This window comes from Uloborus diversus, chromosome 5 (genome assembly GCF_026930045.1).
Source record: "Uloborus diversus isolate 005 chromosome 5, Udiv.v.3.1, whole genome shotgun sequence".
NCBI classification, from domain to species: Eukaryota; Metazoa; Arthropoda; class Arachnida; order Araneae; family Uloboridae; genus Uloborus; species Uloborus diversus.
In genome coordinates this window covers 118,905,483-118,921,706 of record NC_072735.1, presented here as the reverse complement: position 1 = coordinate 118,921,706, position 16,224 = coordinate 118,905,483, and the positions used below count along the sequence as shown (strand labels likewise).

At 33.8% G+C, this 16,224-nt stretch overlaps 1 protein-coding gene across 1 annotated transcript in view; it reads left to right on the top strand.

Moving 5' to 3' along the window:
• The first annotated feature begins 1,530 nt into the window (after nt 1-1,530).
• LOC129223097 (exportin-5-like) overlaps nt 1,531-16,224 on the top strand; it is a 112,557-nt gene continuing 97,863 nt past the window's right edge. Inside the window, exons 1-3 of the mRNA XM_054857664.1 lie at nt 1,531-1,652; nt 8,981-9,053; nt 10,829-10,915. Of these exons, the coding sequence (XP_054713639.1) occupies nt 1,531-1,652; nt 8,981-9,053; nt 10,829-10,915 (282 nt within the window). The remainder of the gene's footprint in view (nt 1,653-8,980; nt 9,054-10,828; nt 10,916-16,224) is intronic.

Genomic DNA, 16,224 nt, shown 5'->3' with positions numbered 1-16,224 from the left:
TTTACGAGGCTGTATGCACTCAAGGATTCTAATAAAATATGTTATGAAACTATCATATAAGGGCTTTATACTGCCATCTCCGTTTAGTAAAAAAAACTTTTTTTCATGGAGAAAAAAAATCATAAAATTAGTAAAAATGCAGTTTTTTGGCGGCAAAAATGAATTTTTTTCTTTATCAAAAAACCTAACTAAACTTTCAAAAACGATGTCTAGAGGATATATGGGTCCTTATTTATTTTTAGAAAAAAGAATTATTCGAATAGGTTAAATACTTTTGAAATAATGTCCATTTCAAATAGAGTGTTTTGCCAGTTTTTTCCAAAATGGCGGATTTTGTGCAGAATTTTAACAGGCTGTAACTGAAGAAAAAAAAATTTTCTTGCAAAATCCTTTGGGGATAGCTCATATGTACCTTAGTTGTAACTACTGTATTTTTTTCAAAAAAATCGGTGATGGTCATATGACACTTTTCATACCTGCCTGCCTGATTTGAAATGGAATGACTCTTAAGCTTTTTTTTTTTGACCTAAATATTGTACTTTTAATAACATTCCTTTGAGTTACAAATGGAACTGAAATTAGTTGTCTTGATAGTGTTAAGGAATTTACTTTTTAACTCATACCAACTGTTACAAAAGGGGAAATTTTCATGTAATAGAGTTTTTGCCAATTTTTTTGAGTAAAATATTTTTTAAATGAGCATTTTGGAGAAAAATATTTTCAAATGCTCATTATAATTAAACCTTATTAAAATTTAAATTTATGCATTGCAAATATTGCAGTAAATGCAAATTGATTCTTACACCGACTATACTCCTTTAGTTTTATCATACTTTTGGACTCAACCCAAACCCAACCCTGGTTCCATGTAATGTAGAAGTATTCAACATAAAAATATAAAAATTCTTACATACCTCCAGAAATTATGGGGGGTTTATGAAAATATACTCATGGGTGGTTAAAATAGAAATTTAGGTGAAAACTTTTTTCTTTCTGCAATACTTCCCTTCCCTACATTTTGTAGAAGAAAGAAAAAGATTTGTGTGCGTTCTTTTCTCAAGCTAATAGTGTAAAATGTTAATTGCTAAGTTTTCCTTCAAATTCAAGATTTAGTACACCCCAAATACTGTCCATTCTCGAAAGCGAAAACTACCACTCAGGACAGATTCCATTTGAAAAGGGGGCAATAGGTTGAGGTGGGCTCTTACCGCTTGCACGTGCTATCTTTGTCTTTTTCGATGCTGCATTGGAAGAATTGCTGAACATGTTATTTTGCACCTTTTACTTCCGGGTTTCCCTTTCTATTTTGATAAAATCAGAGCAGACCTGACGCATGCGCAAATTGGCACTAGGTCTCGGCTAAGTGAAACGAACAGTACCTCAGATTTTCGGGACCCTACTGTAGTTTAAGCTTTTATTAAGTTTTTGATCTGATTTGTTCAGAAAAGAACAATAATAGTTCAGAAATAAATTGTTAATGTCATCTTTTTTTTTTCTTGAAATAATACCTAACTATTTTCTGTTTTTAAGATGCTTGAAGAGTTTAAAGATAACTCTCCTATTGGTGCAAAATGTGGATTGTATCTTTCACAGAAATCAAATCCTTCCATTGTTCGCCATTTTGGTTTGAGGCTTGTTGACAGCTATATTAAGTAAGTTTTTTAACTATGTTATGAAATCAAATCATTATTTTAGACTATTATATTTCTCAGGGGTGCTTACAGCAAGTTGTGTGTTATGGCGCAAGTTGCGCTGTCAACAGTTTGGGGGGATTTTAATTAATTTATTTAAATTTATTTATTAGTTTATTTTTAAGTTAATTTTTTATTCATTTTATTTTATTCTGTTTACATTTTACTTCATTTATTTATTTATTTGGTTTGTGTGTGTGTGTTTATTTGTCTGTCATTGACAGTAGCACAGAACTTTTCTAATAAAATAATATTTAAAAATAAATAAATAAGTAATATTTATTAAAAAAAAAATAAATAAATAATATATATATATATATATATATATATATATATATATATATATATATATATATATATATATATATATATATATATATATATATATATATATATATATATATATATTTAAAAAAAAGGGAGCTAAAAATAAAAAGGGGAAAAGGGTTGAGAAAAATGGGAGGGGGGAGGATTTGTGCATTGAACTTGGGGAGGATGGGCGCCCCTGATATTTCTTGTGATCTGTTTTTACACTCATTCTTTGAAAGCATTGTACATAGTTAAGTGAAAAGTTATTTTGCTTCTTGTCTTGGGCAAAAAACATTATCCAATTTTCCACTTTGAGTTAGATCATTAATAACAATGTTCACAACATCCCCTACACACAGAAAGAAAAAAAAATGTTTTTTTTTTCTTTTTATAACTTTTTAACTGCCCACTTAGAGCAAAACAAATATGTATTTCTGAGTTTTGAAATAGGAAATTTTCTAACTATTGTGGGTGAGTGTCTCTCAACCCTGAGGTTTTTGAAAGAAGGAATCTAAAAACTTTCAATTTGAATTTCTCCCTCTCATCCTGAATTTAAGAAGTTGTTTGTTAGATTTTTTTAATATTAAAAATGAAGTCCTTTCATCTTAAATGCCTCCTTTTTTAAAAATAAAGAGAAATAAAAATCCTCTTATTAAAAAAAAATTTCATAAGAGAGAAAGCATTCGATTCTCAGGGACATAATGCAAGTCAGTTGAGTCATTTTTATTTGTAAAGTGATGAATTGCTTTTGTGGACAAATTTGTTCACAAGTATTGTTCTTATTGAAAATAGTTTAGAATTGTTTTCAATCATTGGTGTACAGTCGAACTTGCTCATAATGAGTGCAAAAGGACTGATATTTGCTCATTTTAACCGAGTGCTCGTAAAAAGGGGGTTCTTAAGAAAATCATAAAAATTCATCATACTGTTTGCCTCGCTTAAATGAATACCGTTGGTTCAAAGATATATTATTCGATTTAGTTGGGCATTTGATTAGGCAGGGAAATTTTCTTTACCTTTGTAAATTTACAACATTGGTCTGAAAACATAATTATAATGAACCAATATTTAGTAAATAGGTAATTAATGTTATTGTAACAAGTTTTGAAATGAGTAATGTAATGTTTGAAGAATGTAAGTACGAAAATTGGATGCCTCAGTTGCCAAATGGATTAACTCCATTTTTTAAATAGTCCTCATTTCTGCTTTAATAGTGCTTAATCAATGCTTAGCATGTGAATTTATATTAAAGTTTTGATTCAGTACATTTCTGATCCTGTGATGGCAGAAAATGTAACACGAGGGCCCATTCACTCCTATGGATATGAGTATCTTCTTCATCACTTTTCTTGACTTTTTGTTTTATGGAGATAATCGATTTGGCAAGTGAAGCATCCAATTAAAAAAATAATTAACTTGCAACAACTTAGTTACAGAATCTTTGTTTTAGCATCTTCTTTTCACTACATTATTTTTTGAAAAGTTTCATAATAGTAGATTGTTTGCTGTAGGTTTTTTGAGAACACTTTTCTAACTTATTTTTTCCCCTCTTTGTTTACCATGTTTTATATATAATATTTATTAATTTGTTATTGTCAGCAATGTTTATATTTCTTTGTGTTGTCAAAATATGCTGTGTTAAGCGAAAATGTGTATATTGCTGTTTATATTAAAGCTATAAATGAAAACAAAAGCTTTTTTAGCTTTGATAAGCCCTTATTTCAGTAGTTTTGTAAAATACTAGTGGTATCCGCAGAACTTTGCTCGTAGTGGAAAATTAAAAGATCATTTGGTTCGCCTGTTCATTTACAAATAATGGATGATGAATTTCTCACTAATTTGCTCACCCATGTTATGTACCATGATAGATTGGTAATTTACTCATCGACGTTGTGATAATTTGCTCGGTAAAATGTTCTTAAAATTGAAATAGGAAAAAAAATGGAATTTTCGAAAAATTGCTTCGAGGTGCACACCCATAACAAACTAATTTTGTGCCAAATTTCATAAAAATCAATCGAACGGTCTAGGCGCTATAGGCGTCACAGAGATCCAGACATCTAGACAAAGAGACTTTCAGCTTTATTTTTAGTAAAGATTATCGTTAGAGCTATTTATTGTTTTTTTTTTTTTTTTTTTTTGCAATTGCAATGACAAAAGAAATTAGTGGAAATGTTTTGCTGAAATGTGAATGTTGTTTTTCTCTTTCGTCAAAAGAACAAAATGGAATTTTCGAAAAATCGCTTCAGATGCACACCCTCAACGAACTAATTTTGTGCCAAAGTTCATAAAAATCGATCGAACAGTCTAGGCGCTGTGGGCGTCACAGAGATCCAGACATCTAGACAGAGAGACTTTCAACATTATTATTAGTAAAGATTATTGTCAGCACTATTTATTGTTTTTTTTTTTTTTGCAATTGCAATGACAAAAGAAATTAATGAAAATGTTTTGATGAAATGTGAATGTTGTTTTTCCCTTCTGTCGTTGGCGGACAATATTATTTCATTTTTTAAGTCAATAATTGTTCTTACTTGAATTATTTTCATTTTATTCAAAATTATTCTCAGCAAAAATATTTGCAAAAGCTGACCAATATTATTCGATTATCCGGGGAATTTATTTGATTACATGTAGTACGGTGCAAATAGACCAAAAAAAGGCCTAACCTCAACATTCAAAGTAAAAGTTTCCCTCCAACTCCAAATTGTTCTATACAGTCCACAAATTGTTTAGTAAAAAGTTACACCTTTTTCAGTGTCGGGTTTTGGGGGGAGGGGGGAAAGAAGTTGGTAAATTAGTAGTTTTTATCGGTTTTTCGGAAATACTTAGAAAACTATGGCGTTTAGAGCGAAAAGTGCAGTATACAAAATAATCTCCACTAAATTACGAACAAAATGATCCTAAGCATTATTTTGTTAAGTGAACGGTTCCAGAGTTACGAAAGGTGTAAAAATAGAAAATTTTCGTATTTTTTTAGATTTTTTGAAAAAAAATATTCATTATCACTAAGGAAACTAATTTTTTGTATAAATTGTGTTTTGTAAAAGCAAATTATGATTTTAGGGGCCGGTGGTATGTTTGTGATAAGCCCTTGAAGGAGCGACAACCTCACCACCTACTCAAGGAGCTCTACTTTTAAGGGAAAAGACGCTTCCACAGGGCCTGGCTATGTAAATCTGCGGCACGGAGAAACCCGAACTTTCTCTAGACAATGCCGCAATAAGAATGAATATATTTTCAACATAGATGATTTTAAAATGTAAAAATGCATAACAATTATGACTTCTAATTATATCATTTTTAATGATAACATTTTTATAAGTGTAGCTTTTGAAGATTTTCTTTAGAAAATAGGCATATTTGCCTGTATATTACAATCGTATTTTATCAAACTTTTTGAAGTTCGTAAACTGAGTGCACTACTAATATTTAATAAAAATGTAGAACGTTACATGGGACATACTGATGAAAGATTTTCACCTGTATATTCAGTCCTCTTCAAACATAGCACCGTCCTCTTCTAGACCTTCTTCTATCATATTAGTGTCCCTGTTAATACATCCTAGACCTGAGCAATTACTGCACATGCTTAATCAGTTTAGACCACTATTTCTGCACTCGCAGTTACGGACGCATTCGTCTTTGCAAATGTACACTATGAGGGAAAGTAATTCCTGGGAACCAGCAGAATGCATTGTTGTCATAGGCCTCAGCTGATCACCAATCTTCTTCCACCCCCACTGGAGCGGATTCTTTTTCTCATCCGGCCACTGTTGGACCTGGTGGTAGGATCTATATGAATGCAGCTTAAAGCTGCTGAAAAAGGGGGTAGTGCAGTCACCTTGAACAATGAATATATGAGCTGCTTTGCAATAGCCTGCAAGTAATCCTGATTGTGAAAGCTATCGAGATCTTTAGTATTCTTTGCTCCAAACATCGCAAGGAGGAAATGCTTTCCTGCTTCAGCCCTTAGAGTAGGAGACTCCTACTCTAAGGGCTGACATTAAACTTAAGGGCTCCATTTTAATTCCTGGAATTAAAATGGAGGGAGCAAGTTCAATCATTGGCTTAGCAAAAGCTGATTGAAAGACCCCAAGTTACGTGAGTCAACAACGACGAATGCTTGGCACGTTTTGCATGAAACAAACGAAAGAAACCCGATTTCTTCCAATGCTTTGCTTTACAAACTATCAAGTGACTTGGGGCCTTGGTTCCATGAATGAAAGTCTTCACTCCCTCCATTTTATCTCTTTAAAATCCGTCAGCCACTGCACTGGGATCGTCAGACTGCACGAAGAGAGTTGTTGGCTTTTGTACTTTTCTATACGGTGAAATTTTTTCCTTCTTGTAGATAGATGATACAGTGTCACATCCTGTGAAGGTATATATATTGCTAAGAGTACACTTTTCATACCTCCAATGCCAAGCTGAATGTTCGAAATAGTGTACACCTTTTCTTTCTGATTGCCTTTCTTTGGTACCACCATTTTCAGTTTGTTTTCTGATGGTGTGTGAACCAGGGTTTCCGCTACGGTCGCATTTTTCGCAAAATGCGAAAACACTATCTAAATTGCGAAAATTAAGCAATGTATTTTCTCTTTTTTGCTCAAATAAAAAATAAATTAGTTTTTTAAATAAAGAAGAAATGTATGATCCTAGAGAGGAAGCGTGCATGGCTATAATCAACTTAATCTTTTTAAAATCTTAGCTAAGATGTTTAAACTACAATTAAGTTCAATAACTATTAGTCTTATCCAGCATTATGTCCCCCCAAAAACTGCTTTATTAGGAAGAGGGGACTGCAACGTTCTAAACACCAATCCTGTTTTCTTTTCTTATTTTATGTTTTAAAAAAATTGCTGTTGTACTTATTTCTTCAAGGATGTCACAAATGAAATATGAATTTTATTTTCAACTGGAGATGAAACACACTGAGGCATATATAAATATATGATAATGTGTAACATTTTAGCATTTTGCTTACATTTTCCCATCAATTTTAGCTTTTATACTAAAGAACTTTTGAACCCAGCTTAAACCCTGGTGTGAACAGTCAACAAGGCTAGTAAGTTCGTATCGTCACCAATCACACAAGCTTCAACTCCATTCATATCTTTACCAATCGGTAAAACTATTAATAAGTCAGCATCACCAGATGCTTGATGAACTGTGCAACCGCCTCTTTGTAAGTGCATTGTAAGGAGAGAAATAAGCCCAATTTTGTCGTTAGCCTTAGCTAGAAATTCACTCTGGTTGATAGTTGCATCGAGTGAGTCAATTGTTTGATTGAGTCGAAATTTCAATATTGAAACTTTGAATAGCCGCAACCCTATGATTGGATCACTTTTGCTTAGGCAACCCTATAAAATTGGTTTGTAATATTTTTACCTACATTTTTTTATATAACTTGTGGGGAAACTCAATGAAGGGTAAATTACCCCTTTTGGGGCACTTTTTAGACCCTGGCAACCCTGATTAATTCACACGCAACAGGTAGGAAAGCTTACTTTAACGTTTTTTATAGCTTTTACTTTTTATTTATGACAACAATTTTAGGAAACTCAATGAGGGAAAATTACTCATTTTGGGACACTTTTTAACCTCTGGCAACCCTTCTTAGGCACTGGAAAAATGTACCCAACCTTGCTTTAGCGTTTTATTTACAGCTTTTACTCTTGATATGTTACAACAATTTCCGGAAACTCAATGAGGGGTGAATTATTTTCCTCATTGAAAACCTTTATCCCCTGACAATCTTGATTAAGGAGCGTAAAAGGTAGGCAACCTTAGTTTAGCGTTTTATTTCCATCTTTTGCTCTTCATTTAAGGTAGCGATTTTCGGAAACTCGATGAGGGAAAATTACTCATTTTTAGGCACCTTTCAACCCCTGGCAACCCTGATTAGTTCACGTGAAAGAGGTAGAAATTCTTACTTTCACGTTTTATTTACAACTTTTACTCTTCATATATGGTAACAATTTTAGGAAACTCGATGAGGGTAGGTCAAGCCTAGTGGGATCCCATGTGGCGCCTCATACGACTATACAATATTACTTTTAAATAAAATTGTTTAGTTATTTCTGTTTACGTAGTAGTTAGCATTTCCTCTTTTTCCTAAAGATGTTAAAAATGCAAATATTTTCTACTTTTACACCCGCCGTAACACTGGAACCGTTCACGTAAAAAAATAATGCTTGGGACCATTTTGTTCGTAATTTAGTGTAGATTATTTTGTATATTGCACTTTTTGAGCTAAATGCCATAGTTTTCTAAATATTTCCCAAAAACTGATAAAAACTACTAATTTACCAACTTCTCTGCCCCCTCCCCCCAAAACCCGACGCTGTAAACGGTGTAACTTTTTACCAAACAATATGTGGACAGTATACAACAGTTTAAAATAGGCAGGAAACTTTTACTTTGGATGTTGAGGTTTATGTCTAATTGCACTGTACTAATGGGGAACTTCAACATTGCAACTATGGGGAAATATTCGGTTCCAGAAGGTTTTGTTCATATAAGTGGGGTATTCATTTATCTGTTACCCGATTAAGCGGGGCTGACAGTAGTTGCTTTTTCTTCTTCTTTTTAGACACCGTACAGATTTTAAGAAGTTAGTTATTTACTTAACTTTGCTTTCAACTGCCTTGAGCCAACTAATTATTTCTAATTTCTTCGCTAAATTCGGGTTCTCATTAAATCAGGGCTCGTTATCAGCGAGTGCCACTGTAGTAATCAGTGCTGTTTTATACGGTATACAGTACATCATATACCCTCTGGTTTGTCTGAATTTCAAATTATGACTGATGTTTTATATAAGTTTTTATGCTCATGCAAAGGAAAGAATTTGGAAATTTTTTTTATTATGATTATTTTAAATAAAACCTCTGCATTTATTTTTTGAAATTTTTATTTTTTAAAGTTTTGTATAAAAATCTCATGGTTGTAAAATAATTTATATTTTTAATACGTTTTAGGATACATTGGAATGAAATCGAAGTATCTGAAAAATTCTTTATAAAAGACAGTATTCTTAATATTATAGAAAAGGTAAGTTATCGGGTAAACTTATTTATGTATTTCTTTCGTAGTCTACACATTACATCAGCCAAAAAGTAAGTTCCTCGCTAGATTGCTCCTTTTCAATTTCTCAATCCTTGATGAAGATCAAGAGCCCTCTTAAAACTATTCACTCCATTGCAAGTAATTGCTGTATTGGCATGCATATGAAACCTAATTACAATTTCTTTCATTTGCATTTATTTCTCCCCCTCCCTCTTCCAAGCTGTTTTTAAACCTTTTGTACATACCCCTGAGTTTTCACTAGCTAGTTCTTTAGAGCGTACATGTTATGTCCAAACTGAGGATTGTTTTTGGTTCACAAACTATGTGCAATGATAGAAAATGTTCTTTTTTTAGGTAAGGGGGTGGGGGTTTCCAAAATTGCTGGCCAGAGTTTTGGAACTGATTTTAGCTGTATTTTGAGTTCTGTTGAAATATCAAACTCATTTCTAAAGCCAGTATAGGGGGGTTCTGAAACAAAGATAGTATCTTGCATGTTTGCCCTAGTCCCAGTCTGCAATATAGTTATATAAAGAAAAATTCACTAGATGGAGCAATAAACAAGTAAACATCTGGCAAATTTACCAACAACGTTTAATTAGATAAGGTCAATTTATGTGTTCTTGCCTTGCTTATATTTGCTTGGTGCAATGTGTGAAAAGTTGTATCTTTGTGTGCAGTTTGGTAGCAAGTGTGTGGGGGGAGGGGGGGGAGTAATAGCACACCCCCCCCCCAGAGGATTTTGTTCTAACATAGTTGCCTATCTTAATACAGTTGTTTATACACTTGTAAAAACTTGTTAGCAACAAAACCTAGAGAAAGGTATAGTCCTAGATCTATCTAGAAGGTATAGTCCTGGATCTGACAGCACTTCTGTAGGAAAGTTTGAGTAGGGAGAATTTTTTTTCAAAAATGCTTAGTAGGTGTCCTAGAAAGTATTTTGGACTCGGGTGGACATCCGCCACCTGGTCACTTCTCCTGCTATGACGTCATCAAAGATGGCGGCCGCTCGATCACATAAATGCTCATATTTATTTTAATACTTGACTTTTTTGCATGATTCTTGCATATTTTTATACTAATTTATATTAACTAGTTTACTTTTAAGTTACAGTGTTAAAGTTTTCCCGAAAAAGTAGTTGGAAAACAATTTATTTTATTGCTTTTTTATTTATATTCCTTTTTTTAAATTAATTCTTTAAAATTATTTTTTTAACTGTCAATCGTTGAATAACTGTATAAAATTGTGCTCAAAAACGATTTGCGTAAAAAAAATTTTTATTTTCAATTTTTACCTGGCGTGAGTAATCAATCAGAATGTTTATTAGTCGCTCCACTTAGGCGCGCCACTATAAGCGGCGCAGACGTAACATTCGAGCGCGTTGTTATTCTTCGAAGCAGTAAGTTGGCAGGCATTGAATTATATGATGTGTTATGAGGGCGACAGAGGGTGGTTTTTGAGATGATGAAACGCTGTTAATCTGAATGATTCCTTTGTTTGTGATTTATCGAAATAAAATTGAGATATGGATATTATTAAATTTTCGAGAGTGTCAAAAGACAGCATAAGAGACCTTAAACCAGTTGAAAAGACTTGCATTATATGTAATAAAAGCGACAATAGTGTGATAAGTACAGAAAATGGTCGTGAAAAATACAGGGCCGCTGCAAAATTGCGAAATGACGTAGTTACTAAGCGTTTGAATGCGTTAAGTGAGGAAGAGGTGTTGTACTGCCATACGAATAATGCTTATAAGCAATAGTGTCATAAGAAACCTCTTTTACAGCTTCAAAATGAGAACGAAATATCAAAAGATGAAGATGACGGCATCATTACTGCTCAGTCCAATGTGCAGGAAAGTTTAAGGAAATCTGGAAGGAAGCGTGCACGTCATCATAGTCCTCAAGCAAGAGGTATTCCTCATCAATTACAATTGTGTATCATCTGTAACCATGTACCACATAATCGCATTTGCGAGAAGAGCAGAATAAGTGAGTATCCGAGAGCTAAGGAGTTTTTAAAAGCCACATTATACTTACAAGATGATGTTTTCACTCGCACTTGTGATTTGGAGGATGTATCAAGTATTTTCGGTACCGATCTTTTATGTCATGACAATTGTATTTCTGGATATTTATTGAAGTACAAACAAAAACTTGAAGCAGATAACAAGCGTACACCTCCAGTTTCAGAAAAGGTGGCAGCCTTTTCGCTTATAGCCCATGACATCGAATCTGGACTGCATGAAGACTACGGATACACGCTCAGTTACATTCGAGACAAGTTTAATATGCAAAATGAGGGCATCAAAATCAGCAACAAGGAGCTTAAACTAATGCTGTGTGATTACTTTCAAAATGACATTACTTTCGCCAAACCTAAAGAGTCAAACAAACCGACTGTGTAGCAGATGTGCTTAGAAGCTGCAATCCTGTAACAGAATGTGCCATTCTACTAAGAGACGCATTGCAGGGGCTAGATTTCGAGCTCAGCGATAAATTTGGTGATGCGCAAGACCTTAAAAGCTTTTGGACTAAAAGTTAAATACCTGATGTTTTAATAAACTTTTTCAGTACATTATTTGACACAGATCCAAACTCCATGAAATAACTTGACAATGAAGAAGAAGAGGAAGAAAAGAGGAAGTATTCTCAGAAGTGGTATCTGAAGGCACAAAGCGTTATTACAAATAATGTACTATAACATGCATCGTGGAACTAAAAAATACTCCTTTACATATGATGATGGGTGAAGCAATACATCAGAAATGCAAAAGTAAAACATTGATAACAAGCTTGAATCATTTCGGCTTCAGTGTCAGCTACAGTGAGGTCATTCGTCACCACCATAATCTTGCACAATCTGCTCTTAAATAGTCTCCTACTGCAGTGCCAATGCCCAGTCATTTTAAGACTGATTTATATACGGATGGCGCTTTCGATAACTTTGACCATGAAGAATCTACTTTATCCGGTAGAAAAGGAATTTCAATAATGTTCTTGACCAGGTGGATCAAAATTATTTACCAGTAACCTGTGACGAAGGTATATACGCTATTACACGCGAAGTAAAACTTAGCAATCCAGATAAATTTTCCAATATTGTACTGGTGATGGGTGCATTCCATATGGCTAAAATTGTGCTATGTTGTTTAGTTAAATATCTTCGAGGAAGTGGAATATCCGATGTGTTTATTGAATTTTCAGTGTTTGGAAGTAAATGTGCTACAATCGGTTTTACATGGGAAGAATTATGTGAGAGGTGTCAAGGGGATGTTCATGTTGGGAGAAACCATGTTCAGATTGCAGGTGAAATCTTTATTGGAAGAATGTTCCATTGAGTCCTACGCTACAGAGTTTGAAAACGTACAGAACATTCAGCAGAACATTTCTCTGGCATGGGAAAAAAATCAGATCATATAGATGTAGATGGTAATGTGGAAAAACTCTTCTCGGACTTTGAGAGGTTTTTCAGCCGAGGAAGGAAAATGTCAGAGCAATTTTTTAACTGGGACAATTTTTTGAAACTCGTCCAACTTCTCAGAAATTTGATTCGTTCGGATAGACAAGTTTCAAGTCTGACGATAAAACCTGTTTTATAGTCGACGTCATGAACTCTGTACGAAAGGTTATGACAAATGAAAGTAAAACCTTTGGTGGAGCTGTTTCAGCTTTTTCGTCATACAGCGGGAGCATCACGAAGAAATGTGGAAGAATAGATTACATTTTTGACAGTTATCGCAAATTTTCTCCTAAAAAGTCTGAAAGGGTGTAAAGACAAGGTAGCAGCATCGTTATAGATGTGGTCAAAATCTCAGAAGATATTCCATTGCCTGTCCAACTCAGCAGCTTTTGGGGATCTTCAAGAAACAAACTGATGTTGAAAATACTGATACAGTGAAAGCTTCTTTGACTCAAACACCACATAATACCAACCACACTTTTAGTGCCTTTCATGGTGATGAAGAGGATGATGTAATATTTAACTGTACATCTTTGCAAAGTGGAAAATAGATAAATCACCCAGAATTAAACTGTCTAGACTAGTAGAGGAAGTCGACTTCAGAATGTTGATTCATTCAAAACATGCATCCCTCTGTGAGTTCACTAAAATCGTTCTTGTTAGCACCGACACTGATATAATGGTGTTAGCTTTGTTTTACTATCTTACTCTTCAACGATTTGGTGCTCGGGAACTTTGGGTTCGTACTGGAGTTGGTGATTCTACGCGATTCTTATCTGTTAATGATATTCACCGAAAAATAGGTGAAAACTTATGTTCGTTGCTTCCTGCCACCCACGCACTATCTGGATCAGATTATACAAGTAAATTATAATACAAGTAAATAATAACACAATAACAATAAAGAACATCTTATGGTAGCACCAGTGATGATACCTGGTTCAAGTCTGACGATAAAACCTGTTTTATAGGCGACATCATGATCTATATGCGAAAGGTTATGACAAATTAAAATAAAACCTTTGGCGGAGCTGTTTCAGCTTTTTCGTCATACGTCGGGAGTATCACCAAGAACTATGGAAGAGTAGATTACATTTTTGACAGTTATCGCGAATTTTCTCCTAAAAAGTCTGAAAGGGTGCAAAGACAAGGTTTACCCGGACTTTGGATTACTTGTATTTTACCGAAAAATAGGTGAAAATTAATGTTCGTTGCTTCCTGCCATCCACGCACTATTGGGATCTGATTATAAATTCGGTACCAAAAAATCTGCTCTTCATTGTGCATCTGTAGAGCATTTGGAGAGTTTTGGCGTATCATCTGACTGGGTTTATATAGAGCAAAGCCTTAAATCTGCAGAAGAATACTTAGTGCAAGTACTGCGAAAAGGGTCATTCTGTAAATCTTTAGATGAACTTAGGTTATATGGCTGTATCATCATGCGAAAAATATTAACACTGATAACTTGCCGCCTACTAGCAGAAGTGCTAAGGGCCACTTATTAAGATCATATTTTTACACATACCTACAACGACATTGTATTGACGATGTTACTGTTGACTTAGATCCTTGTGAATTTGATTTTGCTTGATTGAGGATTTGATGCCAGAAAAGAACTTAATAAGACTTACCAGCAGAAAGAACTTACCAGCTGATTTTATTGAAGCATGTAATTGCTTGAAATGTGCCAAATCTTCCTGTACTTGTAGAGCAAATGAAATAACCTGTTGCACTCTTTCTGTAAGTGTAATAGTACGGGTTTGCAACCAAATTGTAACAACCCCTTTCAAGTATAATTTTATTAAGTGCAACAAAAAAATAAAAAAATAGTTATTAAGTTATCGCAGTAGTAAAAATACTTTGCTGTTTGCCTGAAAAACACTAATTGTAACTTACTGGCCAAATTTTCATTTTTGTTTGTTAAGTATTAACATAAATTTGGGTTTATATGGAGACGAAAGCGCACTTGCCATCTTTGATGATGTCATAGCTAAAAAATGTACGAAATGGCAGATGTCCACATAAGCTCTAAATACTTTTTAGCACACCTACTAAACATTTCTGAAGAAAAATTCTTCGTACTCAATGTTTCTATCGCAGTACTAAGCATTTACGAGAGCGAGCGGCCGCCATCTTTGATGACGTCATAGCAGAAGTGATCAGGTGTCGGATATCCACCCGAGTCCAAAATACTTTCTAGGATACCTACTAAACATTTTTGAAAAGAAACTCTCCCTACTCGAACTTTCCTACAGACGTGCTGTCAGATCCTGGACTAGTAACCCTGACTGCACTAGTGTTTATATAGTGTTTGCCGGGCCCAATAAAAAATTTAAGGTAGCCTAAGCCAAACATTTTTTCTGGGCCCTCTGTAGTCAAATCCTATAAACACAAACATTCACAGAGAACCTGAACCAGGAGTGGCATTTTCAGGAGTATTAAAGTGCTCAGCCACTCTTTCGAAGTATTTCTTTGGGTGCAGAGCATCTCACACCTTAAGTACACATAGAAACAGATAAATAAATACAGACGAAAACCTTAATTTTCCTTAATTTTCTTAAATAATGGACTAGAACAATTTTAGTCATTTTGGGGCTTTTGAGAATCGGGGACCAAAGCCATAGCCAAGGTGATCCGTTCTGTAATCAAGCTCAGAATATTTGTATAATATAACACTAATAAAAATTCCATGTTTTGAGTTTGTTCTAAGTTAAACCTGTGTCACGTACATTTCTCTAAAGTGATACAAAAAGTGTTAAAAATTTGTTCACCTGGGCAAAAACTAATGTCATAATTAAATTCAGGGCAGCTAATTCATACAAAATCAATTCTAAATCCCCCAGAACCAAAATGACTGTTCCCCTGTAACCAGTTGGGTTCCTAAAAAGTTGCCACTAGAGTATTTTATTTAGTCACCAAAGTAAGCCATTTAGTCGCTAGGTAGTGAGTGGTTATTTTCAGGTCGATGCTGACCCTCTTTCGCATTTAAACTTTATTGTAACACAAATCAATGCAATACACAAATGAAATGAAATTTGATTCATCATATAGATATTGCATGAAATGTGTATGGTAAAACCCCATCCAAAACAAAAGTCTGGCCCTGCTTCAACATCTGTGTTTAAAAAAAAAGAGATATTGAAAAAAATAATTCCGTATTACCCCGCTTTATCCAGCATCCTCCTCAGAATTTGGGGGTCACCAGATTTTCAATAACACTTGCCTGGTCCTTTCTGGCATGCCGGAAAAATCAAAGTAACTGAAAAAATTAATACTATAAAAAATATATGTTCAGCTTAGAAATGAATATAAGTTCTATACATATCTTATTAGTATTAATAAACAGTTTAACTTTGCAAAAATATTTACTAACAATGTCATTTATTATTTTAATAAGAAAAATACTGTTTAATAATGAGCAATTTTATAAAAATTAAATTAAAACTAAGTAAGCAAACATTTAAGCAGTAAGTTACCCCCCCCCCCCCTCTAAACCAATGCTGAAGAATTTACCATAGCTGTTCAATAAATAAAAATTAAATTTACGTCTTTAAAAGGAAACTAAAATAATTTATTTAAAAAAGTTATGAACAAATTGCAGCAACGATAATTGCTTCTGAATTGATTACTTTTTTGGCGTATAATTAAATCATTTAGTAATGACCTACCATAAATAACAAGCACATATTATATGCA